The sequence below is a fragment of the Magallana gigas genome, chromosome 4, assembly GCF_963853765.1.
Source record: "Magallana gigas chromosome 4, xbMagGiga1.1, whole genome shotgun sequence".
Classification (NCBI taxonomy): domain Eukaryota; kingdom Metazoa; phylum Mollusca; class Bivalvia; order Ostreida; family Ostreidae; genus Magallana; species Magallana gigas.
In genome coordinates, this window is record NC_088856.1 from 7492343 (window position 1) to 7508104 (window position 15762).

The 15762-nt window shown below is 32.1% G+C and overlaps 1 protein-coding gene across 4 annotated transcripts in view; it reads right to left on the reverse strand.

Annotated features, from left to right (window-relative positions):
* Positions 1–14533, reverse strand: part of LOC105331742 (uncharacterized) — a 31548-nt gene extending 17015 nt beyond the window's left edge. Inside the window, exons 1-2 of one of the 4 annotated variants that reach the window (XM_011434068.4) lie at positions 14426–14533; positions 499–668 (exon numbers count right to left, since the gene is read on the reverse strand). In XM_011434068.4, coding sequence (XP_011432370.3) covers positions 499–646 — 148 coding nt within the window. In that variant the 5' untranslated portion in view covers positions 647–668; positions 14426–14533. Of the gene's footprint in view, positions 1–498; positions 931–14425 lie in introns of those variants that run through there. The other 3 variants (XM_034451506.2, XM_034451505.2, XM_011434070.4) reach the window with 3 other exon arrangements.
* Positions 14534–15762: the final 1229 nt, after the last annotated feature.

The window sequence follows — 15762 nt, forward strand, 5'->3', positions numbered from 1 at the left end:
TTATAACAAGCCCGGTTCAGAAAAAAAAAACCATTCGCGCGGTAACCAATAGTGATCGAACTAGAATTATTTTTCTATTAACATCGTAGCAATGATTTCAAAGCGAGTCTAAAAGTATATATTGATTGAACGAGAAAAATGGCAAGCCTTGATTGTTCTGATAACGATACAATCTGAAACAATGAAAATTAATGTACGCCAAGTTTGAGCATAAAGACAGTGTGGGTCTTCATAATACCTAAATGCTCTCATGGACCGATAGCAGACTTAACGATTGCATGCAATTACATGTAATTAATGGCCCAAAAATATATTTTTGTAATGCGGGTTACTAGACATCCAGCATTGATATTGAAGACGTAAATTAAACACTTATTAATTTCTAATCATAAAAAAAAATGCAATTCTTTATTATACCTATACGAACTATAAATCTAATTTAAATGAATTTGGAGAGAGAGAGATAGAGAGAGAGAGAGATTGATTAAAAAATCTTACTTGGTTGGATAAAAACGAACGCCACACTGAAGACCACAATATATCGGAGGAACATATTTGGCGTTGGCGACACCTCCAATTGTCTCCTTGTCGTCTGTTTGGAACGATGTCGCCTGCTAAAAGTGAACTCAGGTGATGAATTATACATGTCGCTTCAGAAGTTTGAAATCCTAAAAAAATCAATAGAAATTGATCAATTGGCAAAAATGCTGAAGATCAGAAAGCCGCCATAAATATAACGGGCGGTGATGTGTAGGAATGGTTTTGCTAGAAAATTTGTTAAAACATCTAAATTATCCATGAAGAATTAATATCCATCGATCTGTGGTAAGTTTTGACATTCAATGCAGGGTGTAGTTCGATGCACAATGCTGTTCTAGAAATAAACAATGGAAGCTAATATCAGAATGGAGACGAATGCAATGAGCCTCAGGCATCGACACACAGATCGACTCGACTCATAAGTTTCACTGTTGATGCAGTTTAAATATTTGTATCAATTTCCCGACAATTTCACTACCGTTAGAATCTCCGTGTAAACTGCAACGATTAATAATTTGTGTACCAATATTAAGTGCCAATCAACAGACAGACATGTCACCTCTCTATCTGAACTCTCAGATTTCTACATGTATATGAAATAAACATTTTATTTATATACATATATTCAACAACCCCCCCCCCCCCCAGGAAAATGTAAAAAGAAATAATAAGAAAATAAACACAAGGCAAACCCACATCATGTTTGATAAAAGAATTCATGTAAGGGGCCTGCTTGGAAATGTTTGAGACATTTACTGCTGATGAACAACTTTACATTCCATGAAAATTCATCAGAATGTTCTATATTAAAATTGATGAAAATAGTCAGTGACATTATTAGGTCATTCTTAGTAGGCAGGCAAACGTGCATTTATCAGGCGCTCCGAGTTAGTTATGTTTTATACCTATTCATTGATTAGGTATATGGTAATACCTATCCATAAGGTAGTTATGTTTTATACCTATCCATTTATAAGGTATATGGTTATACCTTTCCATTAGTTAGTTATGGTTCATACCTATCCATTAATTAGTTATTTCATGACCTTTGCCCAAATAAATATGCTTTTCATGTTTCTAGCTAATACCAATATCAAAACAACAGACAATTATGATTCAGATATTTACCCTGATGTATATACAAAACTAAATAGACTTTTGTTTGTTTGGCGTAGTTGTCATGGCCGTTTAATCAAATGTGCAAAATTTAGATAAGTACATGAATATCAGATAGATATCAGTCAGATATATAGTACATGTACATCAGATAGATTTCATACATGTACATTGAACTCGACATGCGCCGTTCAAACAATATGGCAGCATATATCAAATATATATATGTAATATACAATATTAGAAATACTCTCTTGACCCGAGGAGCCTGGAAAAAACAGTGCCCCACGGAGACAGTATTCTAATCAAAATTATGCACTTTGTTGCTGAGTCCTTGAATACAGATGACCTGCAAAACCATTCTTTGTCCATATTTACTTTCCAGCACATCTTTCTTCTATTCTTCATGGCCATGACGCTGCAAAAGAAAACTCAACCCGAAAAAGCTATTCACAATTTATAATTGTACAAAAAACAATACCTGTGCAACTATTCACAAGTAGTTTAAATGGAAATTTATAATAAATTATAACCATGCAACCTAATTCTAAATAATGGGTTTGGGTGGGAGGGGATTTTTTGTGACCGACTCAGGGAACAGTTGAATATAAAAGGAAGAGCTAAACGCGCACACTCCAAGACCAGGAAGTGTAGAGTTATTGCCCTTGAATTAACATTATTAGAGTTATAGTTCTTGCCCCAAACAATATGCTTAACTGCATGAAATAACAGGGTTTATCCATATTTGATAAACCTAATTATTTCATGACCTTTGCCCAAATAAATATGCTTTTCATGTTTCTAGCTAATACCAATATCAAAACAACAGACAATTATGATTCAGATATTTACCCTGATGTATATACAAAACTAAATAGACTTTTGTTTGTTTGGCGTAGTTGTCATGGCCGTTTAATCAAATGTGCAAAATTTAGATAAGTACATGAATATCAGATAGATATCAGTCAGATATATAGTACATGTACATCAGATAGATTTCATACATGTACATTGAACTCGACATGCGCCGTTCAAACAATATGACAGCATATATCAAATATATATATGTAATATACAATATTAGAAATACTCTCTTGACCCGAGGAGCCTGGAAAAAACAGTGCCCCACGAAGACAGTATTCTAATCAAAATTATGCCAAATGGATCACGGACACTGTCACGTGAACCATCCGCCAATACCAGGCGGCAATTTTGACAACAATGACACCTGTAGATATGATACATAAGAATGTCTATACTTGGACATTCTAGATTCAGATATATGTATATGATATATAATAAGATAGATAAGTAAACGGACCATGACTTGCCAGAGATATATCTGCTAGTATATTTTAAGGATAGGTGCGAGAGGAAGATGTCACAAACTGCACAATAGCATTTTTCAGGGAATTTATGTATATATTGTTACCCAGATCTGACAAATGCACACCATCTAATCTAAATAATCTCTTTTGAGTTATCTGGATATCTGGATATTTTATAGATGCACCATTAAGCTTTTTCAAAACAAATGTTGCAATGGCACTATTTATTCTACGCCTAGAGTTTTCACCTTCAATGGTTGATAAAGACTGCCTCCAATTACTTCTAGGTAATATATGTGACCATACAATGAGAGTGTTTGGCAAGAGGTCTGCTATTTGAGATAAAGTTAGTTTCATGAATTTTTGAATACCTTTTAGGGTATTTTGAGGGTCCCCAATATTATTACCACCGCAGTGAATTATCAAAATAGTTGGTTGTTTATTAGGTATTAACATACTTGACACAGTTGTATACAAGTACTCCCAAACCATTCCCCTTCTACCATTCCAATTAATGGTAAAGTGGTTTAATCCAAGGTTTAACTGATTTGTGGTCTCTGCATATTTCTGTGCCCAATGAATAATAGATGAGCCAATGATCCAAACTAAATCTGAAATTTATGTATGATTTAACAGCATAAAACTAAAAATATTATTAACATGGTCTTATGTAGGATTTGAAAGCCGAGGAACTCCATCTACCCATGTGCTTGATTTGTATTTCAGAAACCCCTTTTAAGTACAGGTAAGTTGCACCTCCAATCCTAAATGAGTGCGACTTGAATGAATTTGCAGGTACCTCTAGGAATTTTAAGGATTTATACAGCATGGATGAAAATTGATATTGAGTCAATGGTTTAGTATTGCAGTGGGCAAATAGATGTGTTGCTTGAATGCATTGCCTATGACTTTGAAATTTTTGAAAAATTTGAAACATCAAAAAAGAATCTGGTGTTTTGGGTATTCTAATGGATGAACCGTTACCAAATTGATCTGTCTTTGAGCAACCCACAAAAACTATAAACTCATCCTCCAACATTTGAACATGATTTCTTTCCAATGCCACTAGCTCACTTACTCTCAATAAAGCAAAAAATGCAATGAGAAATGCTGACTGAAATAAATGTGCTTCATATGAAGAAATAGTTAAATGTGGAATGATACTGGTAATTTGTGTTAATAAAGACAATGTAATTGGTTGTCTAATGTCCTGAGTTCTGCATGACCTTTTAAATCCTGCTAACAACTTTTTGACCAAAAAGGATTCCGTAGCATTCTGCCAACCATGTAAATTTACAACAAAACTCAAACCAGCCATATAAGATTTTGCTGTTGAAAATGCAAATCCAGATTCCTTCATATAAGCTATAAACATTACTATATGATCTATAGGTGGTGGCCACAAATGCTCAAAGGAAGCTTGAACTCTGAAATTAAAAAAATGCTTGGATGCCTTGTTTATAAACTTTACTTGAGTTTTCAGATATACTGGCTTCTAACAGTTGATCTATAGTTGATGAATAATCTCCCAAAATGGAGCAGGAATTTGACATGGAAAATTGTCTGCTGTAGGAGCCAACTGTCGGAATCTTGACCACTGAAAGCGAGAAATAGCATCTGCTATATTGTTATTTTTTCCCGGAACATGTATAGCTCTAACCTGAATATTATAACTAAGGGTATACAATACCAACGCTCGAATTAAAACCATGACCCTGTTATTTTTTGAAGACTTTTGATTAATAATATGAACTAATGAGAGATTGTCAATATGTAACAATAACTTTTTTGCATAGAGTTGTTCTGCCCAAATAAAAACTCCCAAAACAATAGGCACAAGTTCAAGAAAAGTAATATCTTTTGTTGTCTCATAAAACCAATGTGAAGGCCAAGCCAAATAACACCACTGACTGTCAAATATAACCCCACACCCTTTTGAACCTGAGCTATCTGTATAAAATTTGAGTGTCTCATCATCTTGCCATGTCAAAGATGGAAAAGGGGTTAAGCCATTAAACTTTGTAAGAAATTCTACCCACATTTCTAAATCCAATCTGATTTCTTTTGAAATTCTTATGAAATGGAAAGACTTTTTACCTCCTGCTAAAGCCGCATATACACGACGACAAAATGCTCTTCCTGAGGGCAAAGCTTTAACCACAAATGCAAGTGACCCTGCTAATGACTGTAATTTTTTAACAGTGACCTTTTTACAACTTAAAGCATCATTAATTTTTTCCAAAAGTTCAGTAACTTTATTTTTTGGAATGAAAATAGTTCTTGAAACTGTGTCAATGCCTAATCCTAAGAAACAAATAGATGTACATGGACCTTCTGTTTTTTCTGGAGCTAATGGGATCCCTAAAATTTCAGATAACTTTATCATATGAGCCATTAACATCTCACAATCAGCTGTGTTTGCTCTACCTATAAATAAAAAATCATCTAAATAATGAATGATCCCCCTTGAATTTGACCTTTGCTGCAGCTCCCAGTGAAGGAAGGAAGAGAACATCTCAAATAATGAACATGAAATTGAGCAACCCATTGGCAAGCATTTGTCCACATAATATGAATTTAAAAACTTGAAACCTAGCAAGCAGAAATCTTCAGGACAGACTGGCAACAATCGAAAAGCACTTGAAATGTCCATTTTGGCCATTAATGCACCCTCCCCCATCTCCTGAATCAGTGACAAGGCTTGATCAAATGTAGAGTACGACACTGAACAATATTGCTGATCAATGTGATCATTGATACTATTACCCACTGGGTGTGATAAATTAGAAATCATACGCCACCCCCCTTGCTTTTTGGGGAGGATACCAATAGGATTACACCGCAAATTTGAAATAGGTGGACAGGGAAAGGGGCCTAAAATTCTACCCAATTTTATTTCTTTATTGAATATAAAAGGAAGAGCTAAACGCGCACACTCCAAGACCAGGAAGTGTAGAGTTATTGCCCTTGAATTAACATTATTAGAGTTATAGTTCTTGCCCCAAACAATATGCTTAACTGCATGAAATAACAGGGTTTATCCATATTTGATAAACCTAATTATGTTTTATACCTATCCATTAGTTAGTTATGTTTTATACCTATCCATTTATAAGGTATATGGTTATACCTTTCCATTAGTTAGTTATGTCTCATACCTATCCATTAAATAGTACTGTTTCATACCTATCTATTAGTTAGTTATGTATTATACCTATCCATTAGTTAGTTATGTATTATACTTATCCATTAGTTGGTAATGTTTTATATCTATCCATTAGTTAGTTATGTTTTATACTTATCCATTAGTTAGTTATGTATTATACTTATCCATTAGTTGGTAATGTTTTATATCTATCCATTAGTTAGTTATGTATTATACTTATCCATTAGTTGGTAATGTTTTATATCTATCCATTAGTTGGTAATGTTTTATACCTATCCATTAGTTGGTAATGTTTTATACTTATCCATTAGTTAGTAATGTTTTATACTTATCCATTAGTTGGTAATGTTTTATACCTATTCATTAGTTAGTTATGTTTTATACCTATCCATTAGTTAGTTATGTATTATACTTATCCATTAGTTGGTAATGTTTTATATCTATCCATTAGTTGGTAATGTTTTATACCTATTCATTAGTTAGTAATGTTTTATACCTATCCATTAGTTAGTTATGTATTATACCTATCCATTAGTTAGTTATGTTTTATACCTATCCATTAGTTGGTAATGTTTTATACCTATCCATTAGTTGGTAATGTTTTATATCTATCCATTAGTTAGTTATGTATTATACCTATCCATTAGTTAGTTATGTTTTATACTTATCCATTAGTTGGTAATGTTTTATATCTATCCATTAGTTGGTAATGTTTTATACTTATCCATTAGTTAGTTATGTATTATACTTATCCATTAGTTAGTTATGTTTTATACCTATCCATTAGATAGTAATGTTTTATACCTATTCATTAGTTAGTTATGTTTTATACCTATCCATTAGTTAGTTATGTATTATACTTATCCATTAGTTGGTAATGTTTTATACCTATCCATTCGTTAGTTATGTATTATACTTATCCATTAGTTGGTAATGTTTTATATCTATCCATTAGTTGGTAATGTTTTATACCTATCCATTAATTAGTAATGTTTTATACCTATTCATTAGTTAGTTATGTATTATACTTATCCATTAGTTGGTAATGTTTTATATCTATCCATTAGTTGGTAATGTTTTATACCTATCCATTAGTTGGTAATGTTTTATACTTATCCATTAGTTAGTAATGTTTTATACTTATCCATTAGTTAGTTATGTTTTATACCTATCCATTAGTTGGTAATGTTTTATACCTATCCATTAGTTAGTAATGTTTTATACCTATCCATTAGTTAGTTATGTATTATACTTATCCATTAGTTGGTAATGTTTTATACTTATCCATTAGTTGGTAATGTTTTATACCTATCCATTAGTTGGTAATGTTTTATACCTATCCATTAGTTAGTAATGTTTTATACCTATTCATTAGTTAGTTATGTTTTATACCTATCCATTAGTTGGTAATGTTTTATACCTATCCATTAGTTAGTAATGTTTTATACCTATTCATTAGTTAGTAATGTTTATACCTATCCATTAGTTAGTTATGTATTATACTTATCCATCAGTTGGTAATGTTTTATACCTATCCATTAGTTAGTTATGTTTTATACCTATCCATTAGTTAGTTATGTATTATACTTATCCATTAGTTGGTAATGTTTTATACCTATCCATTAGTTAGTTATGTTTTATACCTATCCATTAGGTAGTTATGTTTTATACCTATCCATTAGTTATGTTTTATACCTATCCATTAATTAGGTATATGGTTATACATGTACCTTTCCATTAGTTAGTACTGTTTCATACCTATCCATTAGTTAGTTATGTATTATACCTATCCATTAGGTAGTTATGTTTTATACCTTTCCATTAATTAGTAATGTTTATACCTATCCATTAGATATGTTTTATACCTATCCATTAGTTAGTTATGTTTTATACCTATCCATTAGTTAGTTATGTATTATACCTATCCATTAGTTATCTTTTATACCTATCCATTAGTTAGTTATGTTTTATACCTATCCATTAATTAGGTATATGGTTATACATGTACCTTTCCATTAGTTAGTACTGTTTTATACCTATCCATTAGTTAGTACTGTTTTATACCTATCCATTTATAAGGTATATGGTTATACCTTTCCATTAATTAGGTATATGGTTATACCTTTCCATTAATTAGTAATGTTTTATGTCTATCCATTAGTTAGTTATGTTTTATACCTTTCCATTAGGTAGTTATGTTACATACCTATCCATTAATTAGGTATATGGTTATACCTTTCCATTAGTTAGTACTGTTTTATACCTCTCCATTAGTTATGTTTTATACCTATCCATTAATTAGGTATATGGTTATACCTATCCATTAGTTAGTACTGTTTCATACCTATCCAATAGTGAGTTATGTTTTATACCAATCATAATATTTTATACAAATCCATTAGTAAGTTATGTCCGTAAATTCAAAAGAAATCGTTGTATACCTATCTAAAACTAGGCAGCAGATATATTTCCATAAGTTATTATCTTATATTCCAATCCACAGTTAAGTACTGCAGTCGGTAACAAACTGATTGATACGAAATATTCAACAGATGTGAATAAATATAGGGAATCTCATGACTTTTAAAGAGAGTTGTTAATTGAATATGGTGTCTGTATTTGTCATCGTATCTTCCTTACATAACTACTGGTCTTCGTATTCTAAGGAATGAAAATCCTTTTTTCAAAGAACCCTGCATATTGTAATGTGCTCATTTTAGAGAGTAAAATTACGTATAGGTGTACTATGTGATGTAAAATCTATTAAAATATAATATATTTCAAATGGATGATATGCTTGATGCAAATCTGACATTTATGATATATATTACCTAGAATATCCACAAACAAATATAGCTTTACAGGTTTGCACTATGTAGATTTAAGTACTCTAAAGTAAAAAAAAAAACCAACCCATTGTCTTCAAGCCAAATATAATTAAGCGACAGTCAAAATGCAAATGACGAATACACAATCAAGTAAATTTCCGTAATTTCTTCACTTATCGAGCAAAGTATAAACAAAGAATAGATTGGAATGAGCGAGGAAGTAGTAGTAGTGATCAATCAATAGTCCACAAGCAGTGCACTAGTTATTAGGCAAGTACTGAGACAGTCATAAAACTTGCCCTAAAATGACTAACATAAATAAATAACTAAGATTCCAAATGTCATTGACGAAATCACCAGGCAAAAAGCATTCACAATAAAGTATTTTATAATGAGAAAATGACTTCATCGATTTGTAAATCAGAAGATTTCCATATTAAAGGTGTACAGTTCAGGATATGCCGTTAGGGCTTTGAGGTTTGAATCAAGGTAATCAGGGAAATCTCAGTAAATAAGAAAGCGTGTGACTAATGTCCACCAACGCGCATTGTTTTTCACTAAAATGTCAAGTATTTGAAAAAATGTATGTCCTTAAACATATCCTAAATGGGAAAATGTTTCCGAAGCAAATAAATATTTAAATTTCTTTAAGGATTTAGTCATATCCTTAGCAAACTAATCACAGTCATGTTAGAATAATTACATCAGATATTTCATTGTAAAGCAGTTGTACCTATACGCCCTTGAACTAGTAATAGAAAGTTATGAAACACGAAAAATTAAAAAAAAATATCTATGTTCCTTCTTTATTTTCCATTGGATTATTTTTTTGTGGAGCTATTTTGTTTTGCTAGATAATTGCCAGGAAATAAGATAATTGCAAACAGAAGGCCAACAGAGAAACCAGAACACGCCTATCATTGTTGTTGCTTGAAGCTGTTATAGATGAACTTACGGTTTAACACAGATGGAAGGTCTACTTTAAATTCATAACGCTTGGCTATTATGATGGTAAATCAGTTGAATGATATGCTGTTTTCGTTTTTATAGGCAATGTTCGAGGACATTTCACAAAGTAGGTTCTTGTTCGCGACAAGCTTCATGAAATAGTCTAATAGGCAAATAAAATCTTACCAAAACTGTTGTTCTAGAGAATTTCTTCATTTGCGATGTAGTTTTTTTGTATTGACTGTTTAAAACATCTTTCTGTACAAGTGGACGAACTGACTGCCTGAATACAATGAGCACGGAGACCAAAATCAAGAAGTTATGACATTCGCAGGGTGAGGATTATTGATGTTACGTCGAATTGTTTTATATCACAAATGAAAATGTATTCATTGTTTACTGATCCTGTTTTCTAAATCTGCTAACATAACAAGTGAACTAAACGAAAAGAAGCTTTCCTGAGAGATAAATGATCGTGGCCATTCGTAGACTTTATACGTTTCCTTTAAAGGGAGAGGCCTGTGTAAAGATATATTAAAATGTTCAAATGTTAAAGCAAAAATAGTTGGATTAAAAAGCGTAAACTGCCCTAACCCTGGTTATACGAGTATAACTTGGGTAGACATTCGGTTCATTTCTTAAATTAATGCATTTCTAATAAACAAATGAAATTCGAAGTTTCAAAAATATGATATGAAATTTAGTCACATTTTACAACAATAGAAATGATTTGTACGTGTAAGATCTTAGTTATGATAAGTGAAGAAGAAGAGAACTAAATTTAATGCTGATTGTGTGAACGAACTGTCGACTCTCCAGCTTTCTGAAACTAGAGATATACGATTCGCAAGCGGAACGAAGATGTGGTCTTTTTCTACATTGATGTCTCCTATGATATAATTAAAACACTTCTAAAGAAACAAATTTATTTGTCCAAGCATGATAATCTGATATTGATATAGATATTGAATTGATTTGGTTTAGTTCAGGAAGTACAATGGATAGATGTATTGTTAATTGGCGTCTGGAAAAGTTTCTCATCGCTCAATGCTTCAAGTTTTGATCGTCATAGGTATCATTCAACATTTTTGTTTTTAGGACAGCTACCCCTTTTTTATAACACGATCACAGTTTAAACTATTCACAATAGAATTCTTAGAAATTGATTGACAATCAAAATGTTTGACACAGGAAAAAAAAACCCCACTTATAATTATTGTATTGCATTTGTTATCCAATTGTCCTAATCGTTAAAATATAAAATCATATTGACCATTTACGTTAAAAAACATCTTTATATAAAATATTTTATGAAAAACACCTCCGATTTAATACTTGACTGACAAAACTCAAGAACCATTGCATCAGAAATGCCAATATATACAACAAACACTTTATTGCTAGCGCTTATCTTAAATTTCTTCAAGCTCGGAAAACAACTTCGGATATGTTTTCCGAGCTTGACGGAAAGACCCGAGAAGATACGATTGCTACAAAACAGTACCAATGGTTCTTGAAAATTTTCACTTCGAAATTGAAATTACAATAGATACAGAATGATTAAGGCACAGTCAATGAGCTATGCCATGCCTCTAGATTCATAGTTCTAAATTGAGACCCTACTCCAGTACAGTTCCAGTACACCACTATGCCTTCCTATTTAATTAATCGATTCGATCGATAAAACTAATGTTTTAGAAATCTGCTTCTGTGTTTTATGATGGCTACAGCGCTAGCTCACCAATCGTTTTAAAAGATAAGCTTGTGTATATTATCTTAGTTCTTTAACTCTGAAACCAGACTACGAATGGACCCCAAAAGGATTTCAGAATTCTACCTGGAAATGTTTTGTAGAAAATCCCAAAATTACTTTTTCTTAGAAATCTCAATGCTTTGATTTTTGATATTATTTTGCAAGCATTCTATGAGACATTTATCTTTCTGTGACGGTTAAATTAAGTAACACCATATTCATTTTCAATACAATGATAATTGGCGCAATGAAATCAAAACGTGATGAGTGAGATACCTTAATACAACGAACAAAATTTGTCATCCAAAGCAAAGTTGGAAATGCATGTTATATAACGCAATTTGTTATGCAGTTTTGATCCCCCCCCCCTTTTTTTTTGTAGGAATTGAAATATCTATAAATGGCGGAGCGCAATAACCGAAAACAGTTACATAAAATTGATTTTCATCTTGCTTCAGTTTAATTTTAAATTCCCTTTTCCTTCTGAACGTTCCCTTAAAATCAATACAAACTTGTTTAAACAATTGAAACAGAAATGCAAAATACTCCATTAAATGATGAAACAGATGCAAACATAAAATAAAATTGATTTCAACCCGCATGTTAGCAAGCTTAATCGGTGAAATAATTTATTATTTATAGGGATATTGTCACGATTTCAGCTTAAAATGTCAAATTTTATCGTTTGAACTGATAACCTTAAGCGTCTCTATTGTTTGACCAAACTTTGAATGTCCAAAGTTGATAGCGCCTGACATACAAGGTTATATCAAGTAATGTATAGCTGAAGTTAAAGTGGTATGGGACAACTGTCGATATTAATGTGGATTAAAGTACATTATAATTGAAATTCTTTTTCCGGTTTAGAATTTTTCACCAGAGTACCATATCCGTCAGATTGACATGTCAGAGGGGTCTCCATTTGTATTTTTAGCTTCATTTTGGCTTCTAAACCCTAATCTTAGTATTCTCTGACTGTTAACCGCACCTTTTGTCATTTGATGTTTGATAAATATTAAGTCATAAATTAAATGGGGTTGCAATAATCGTATTATTTGAATTTGTTTACCCTAGCTTCAGGTGCCAAAATTTGTATATCTTTGGTAGAAAAAAACATACCTGCATGCATTTGATTGTCAGTCGTTTATAATATTCAGTTTTATTAAAAATGCATACATCACGCATACAGCTTTGCCAAAATATGGCGGCAACAGGTCACCCAAATACCGGTAGCTCTAGACCTTAAAAAAATCACACGCTCACAATACGGCCAAATATACTCGTCACCACAAATAAAAACCTCAACCCCTGCACCATGAACGGTTAATTTTAAATTAAGAATGCATGCAGTACGCTATCAAAGGTACCCGACGTTATGACGTTCAATATTTTTAAAACATGGGAGAAGAGAAGAAATTAAAAAAAAAAGAACCACTAATTTGTTTTTACTTTTTTGGCCCGCCCATTAGGCTCCGAGGGTGGTGTGGTCATATACTTCACAAAGATCAATTCAAATTTGTAATTTTTCTTATCCTAGAGATGCTTTAAACCGAAAATTGTAATAATTGGCTTATAAGAATTCAAGGAAAAGATAATAATTCAAAATTGTTAACGAGCGACGCACAACAAACCAATTTCTTCTGTGTCTGTTACTCAACAGTGCAACTTGATGTACATGCATAAATATTTACAACAAAACTTTTAATCAACTAAAAGGGATATGTTGGATTTGTTCCATGCTTTTATTGAATATACCAAAAATAAATGAAAGTATTTGGTAAACATAACACGCAAATTTATGATTTGTCATCTATGTAATGATCAAAGTTTTCAAAATGAATACTTTAACCTTTCATTCATATAAAAAAACTTCACGTGTTTTGTAACTTTGATAAATTTGTAATAACGTGAGTCCTTTGGATGTTAAAGTTTTGTTAAGTATCATGGTCCCAAAAGAGAAAGCAAGGTTAAGATAACGCTCTTGTAGAACATAATCTCCTGAACCTGAACTTTATTTATTTCACAACGATTGATAAGCAAGTTATAAGCAACTTATATTAATATCTCTCGTTGGCACGGATGTTAGCGCGAGGGGGGCATTGGTGTGGGAAGAAGCCGGAGTACTCGGAGTGAACCCACGTGTCCAAGCGGGCGACCACCATACCCTATCACATACCACCACTGTCGATCACTGGGATCGAACTTGGGTCGCAGCGGTGACAAGCGAGTGCATTGTCCACTACGCTACTTGGACACCTAAAACAGAAGAACATAATCTCATTACTACCTAGAACATCACTTGTGATCTAACCAAAATATACGATATAATGGATGAAAAGTCTTTCGTTAAAAAAAAAGGAAAGTTAATCAGTTCTATAGAAAATGGATCACACAATTGAAATTTAAATACAAAATTGTGTCAATATTTAATTGATAACGGTTACATACCTTAAAAGAGATTAGGAAAAGAATAACTAGTTTAAACCAACATTTATTAGTTAACAGCTCTACATAAAGTTCATAGACATACAAGACAACTGAGATATACTCGTTAACATAAACAAAATTACAGGTAAAGCCTTTTGATGAAGAAGATAGCATTTTCATTAATTTGACCCAAATTGTAGGTATACGCAGTTACTGTTCAAAATCAAAAGAAATCAATTCACCCACAAAAATACAGTCTATCTGAGTAGCATTTAGAGTAAAAGAGAGTTTATGACAGAGCAAACATACATGTACTTACATATGCACAAAGGATGAAGGAACTTCAATATGTTTTGTTACTCAACAATGAGTTTCGCCATCAAATCAGATAAAATATGTTGTATTCCTCGCCAAACATGCATGTGAATGAAATAAATCAACTCCGTAGAAAAAAACCCGTATTTGCAATATCTTATCTCAGTTTGGGGTTGTCTTTCTTTGAACATTAAAAAATCGACATTTTGATTTCACATGTATTGCTTTTCCAAATTGTGTCCTGACAATTGTTATGGCAATTATATATATTTATAAACTTTTTCAGTTGATTAACTTTCATCTTTTTCATAAGTTTTGAAAACTCCTGTACTGATTCTGCAGCAGATGTTGAGAGTAAAGGCAATCTCAATAGTAATGCGTGTTTATTCCAAAGGTCGTTGGTGGCTCTTTAATGGCTAAAATTAATGTTCATTAATGTTCAATCTTTCAGCTGATGCTGACTAGAAAAAGAAAATTCTTTGTCTAAAAGCCTATTTATGAAACAGCTCTACATTGTTTGAAATAAAATTGGATTAGACCACTGTGCGACTTGCGGTGTATAAAAGCAAAGCAATCAGAATAATTCGACATCATTATCAACTATGGATTCATTATCGTGAAACCACAGACTGGCTGAAATGACAGACATTTCTTTTTATTCTGATACCGATGAATCATAAACTAGAGCTTCTTGGTACAGCTAAGTACAGACAAAAATCCAGTGTCTTTAAAAAATGAATTGTAGCTGCACGTGGTCCCAATATTCATTCTACATATCACTTTATCAACACAGTGTCAATCTTCTTGGCAATATAAGTCAAGTTAGTTTTAATTGCATTTTTCCTTCAAAATACTATGTTCTTTCATTTCACACACACAGACACACCCACACAACCACATTAAGATATACTTGTTTTTCTTTTAATGTATATGTGAAAAACTTAATAACCCGTATAGAGATTGCTGCCTAAGAACAAAATTATGCATTTAGATTTTTATATCTTTTTTTTTTTTTTTTTTATAACTTTTTATATAGATTCCTTGTTTTGCTCAATACTGGCACTTGGAAGAGGTTAAATTTTTGAGTTTTTCGGAATGATTCATTGAATTATAAGAATATTATGACCGGTAGAAATTCACAAGTCGGTATGTCGAATAACAATTTATTAACGATCCAAACTTGTCGTTTCTTCACGATCTATGCAGTCGGCATGGACAATAAAAGGTCCAGTCTCCAACTGATGATCATTGTGGATAACGACTAATTTATAATAGGTAAAACATACATGAGTGAATAAATAGAGTTACTCTTGACACAATAGATAATTAATTTAAAGGATT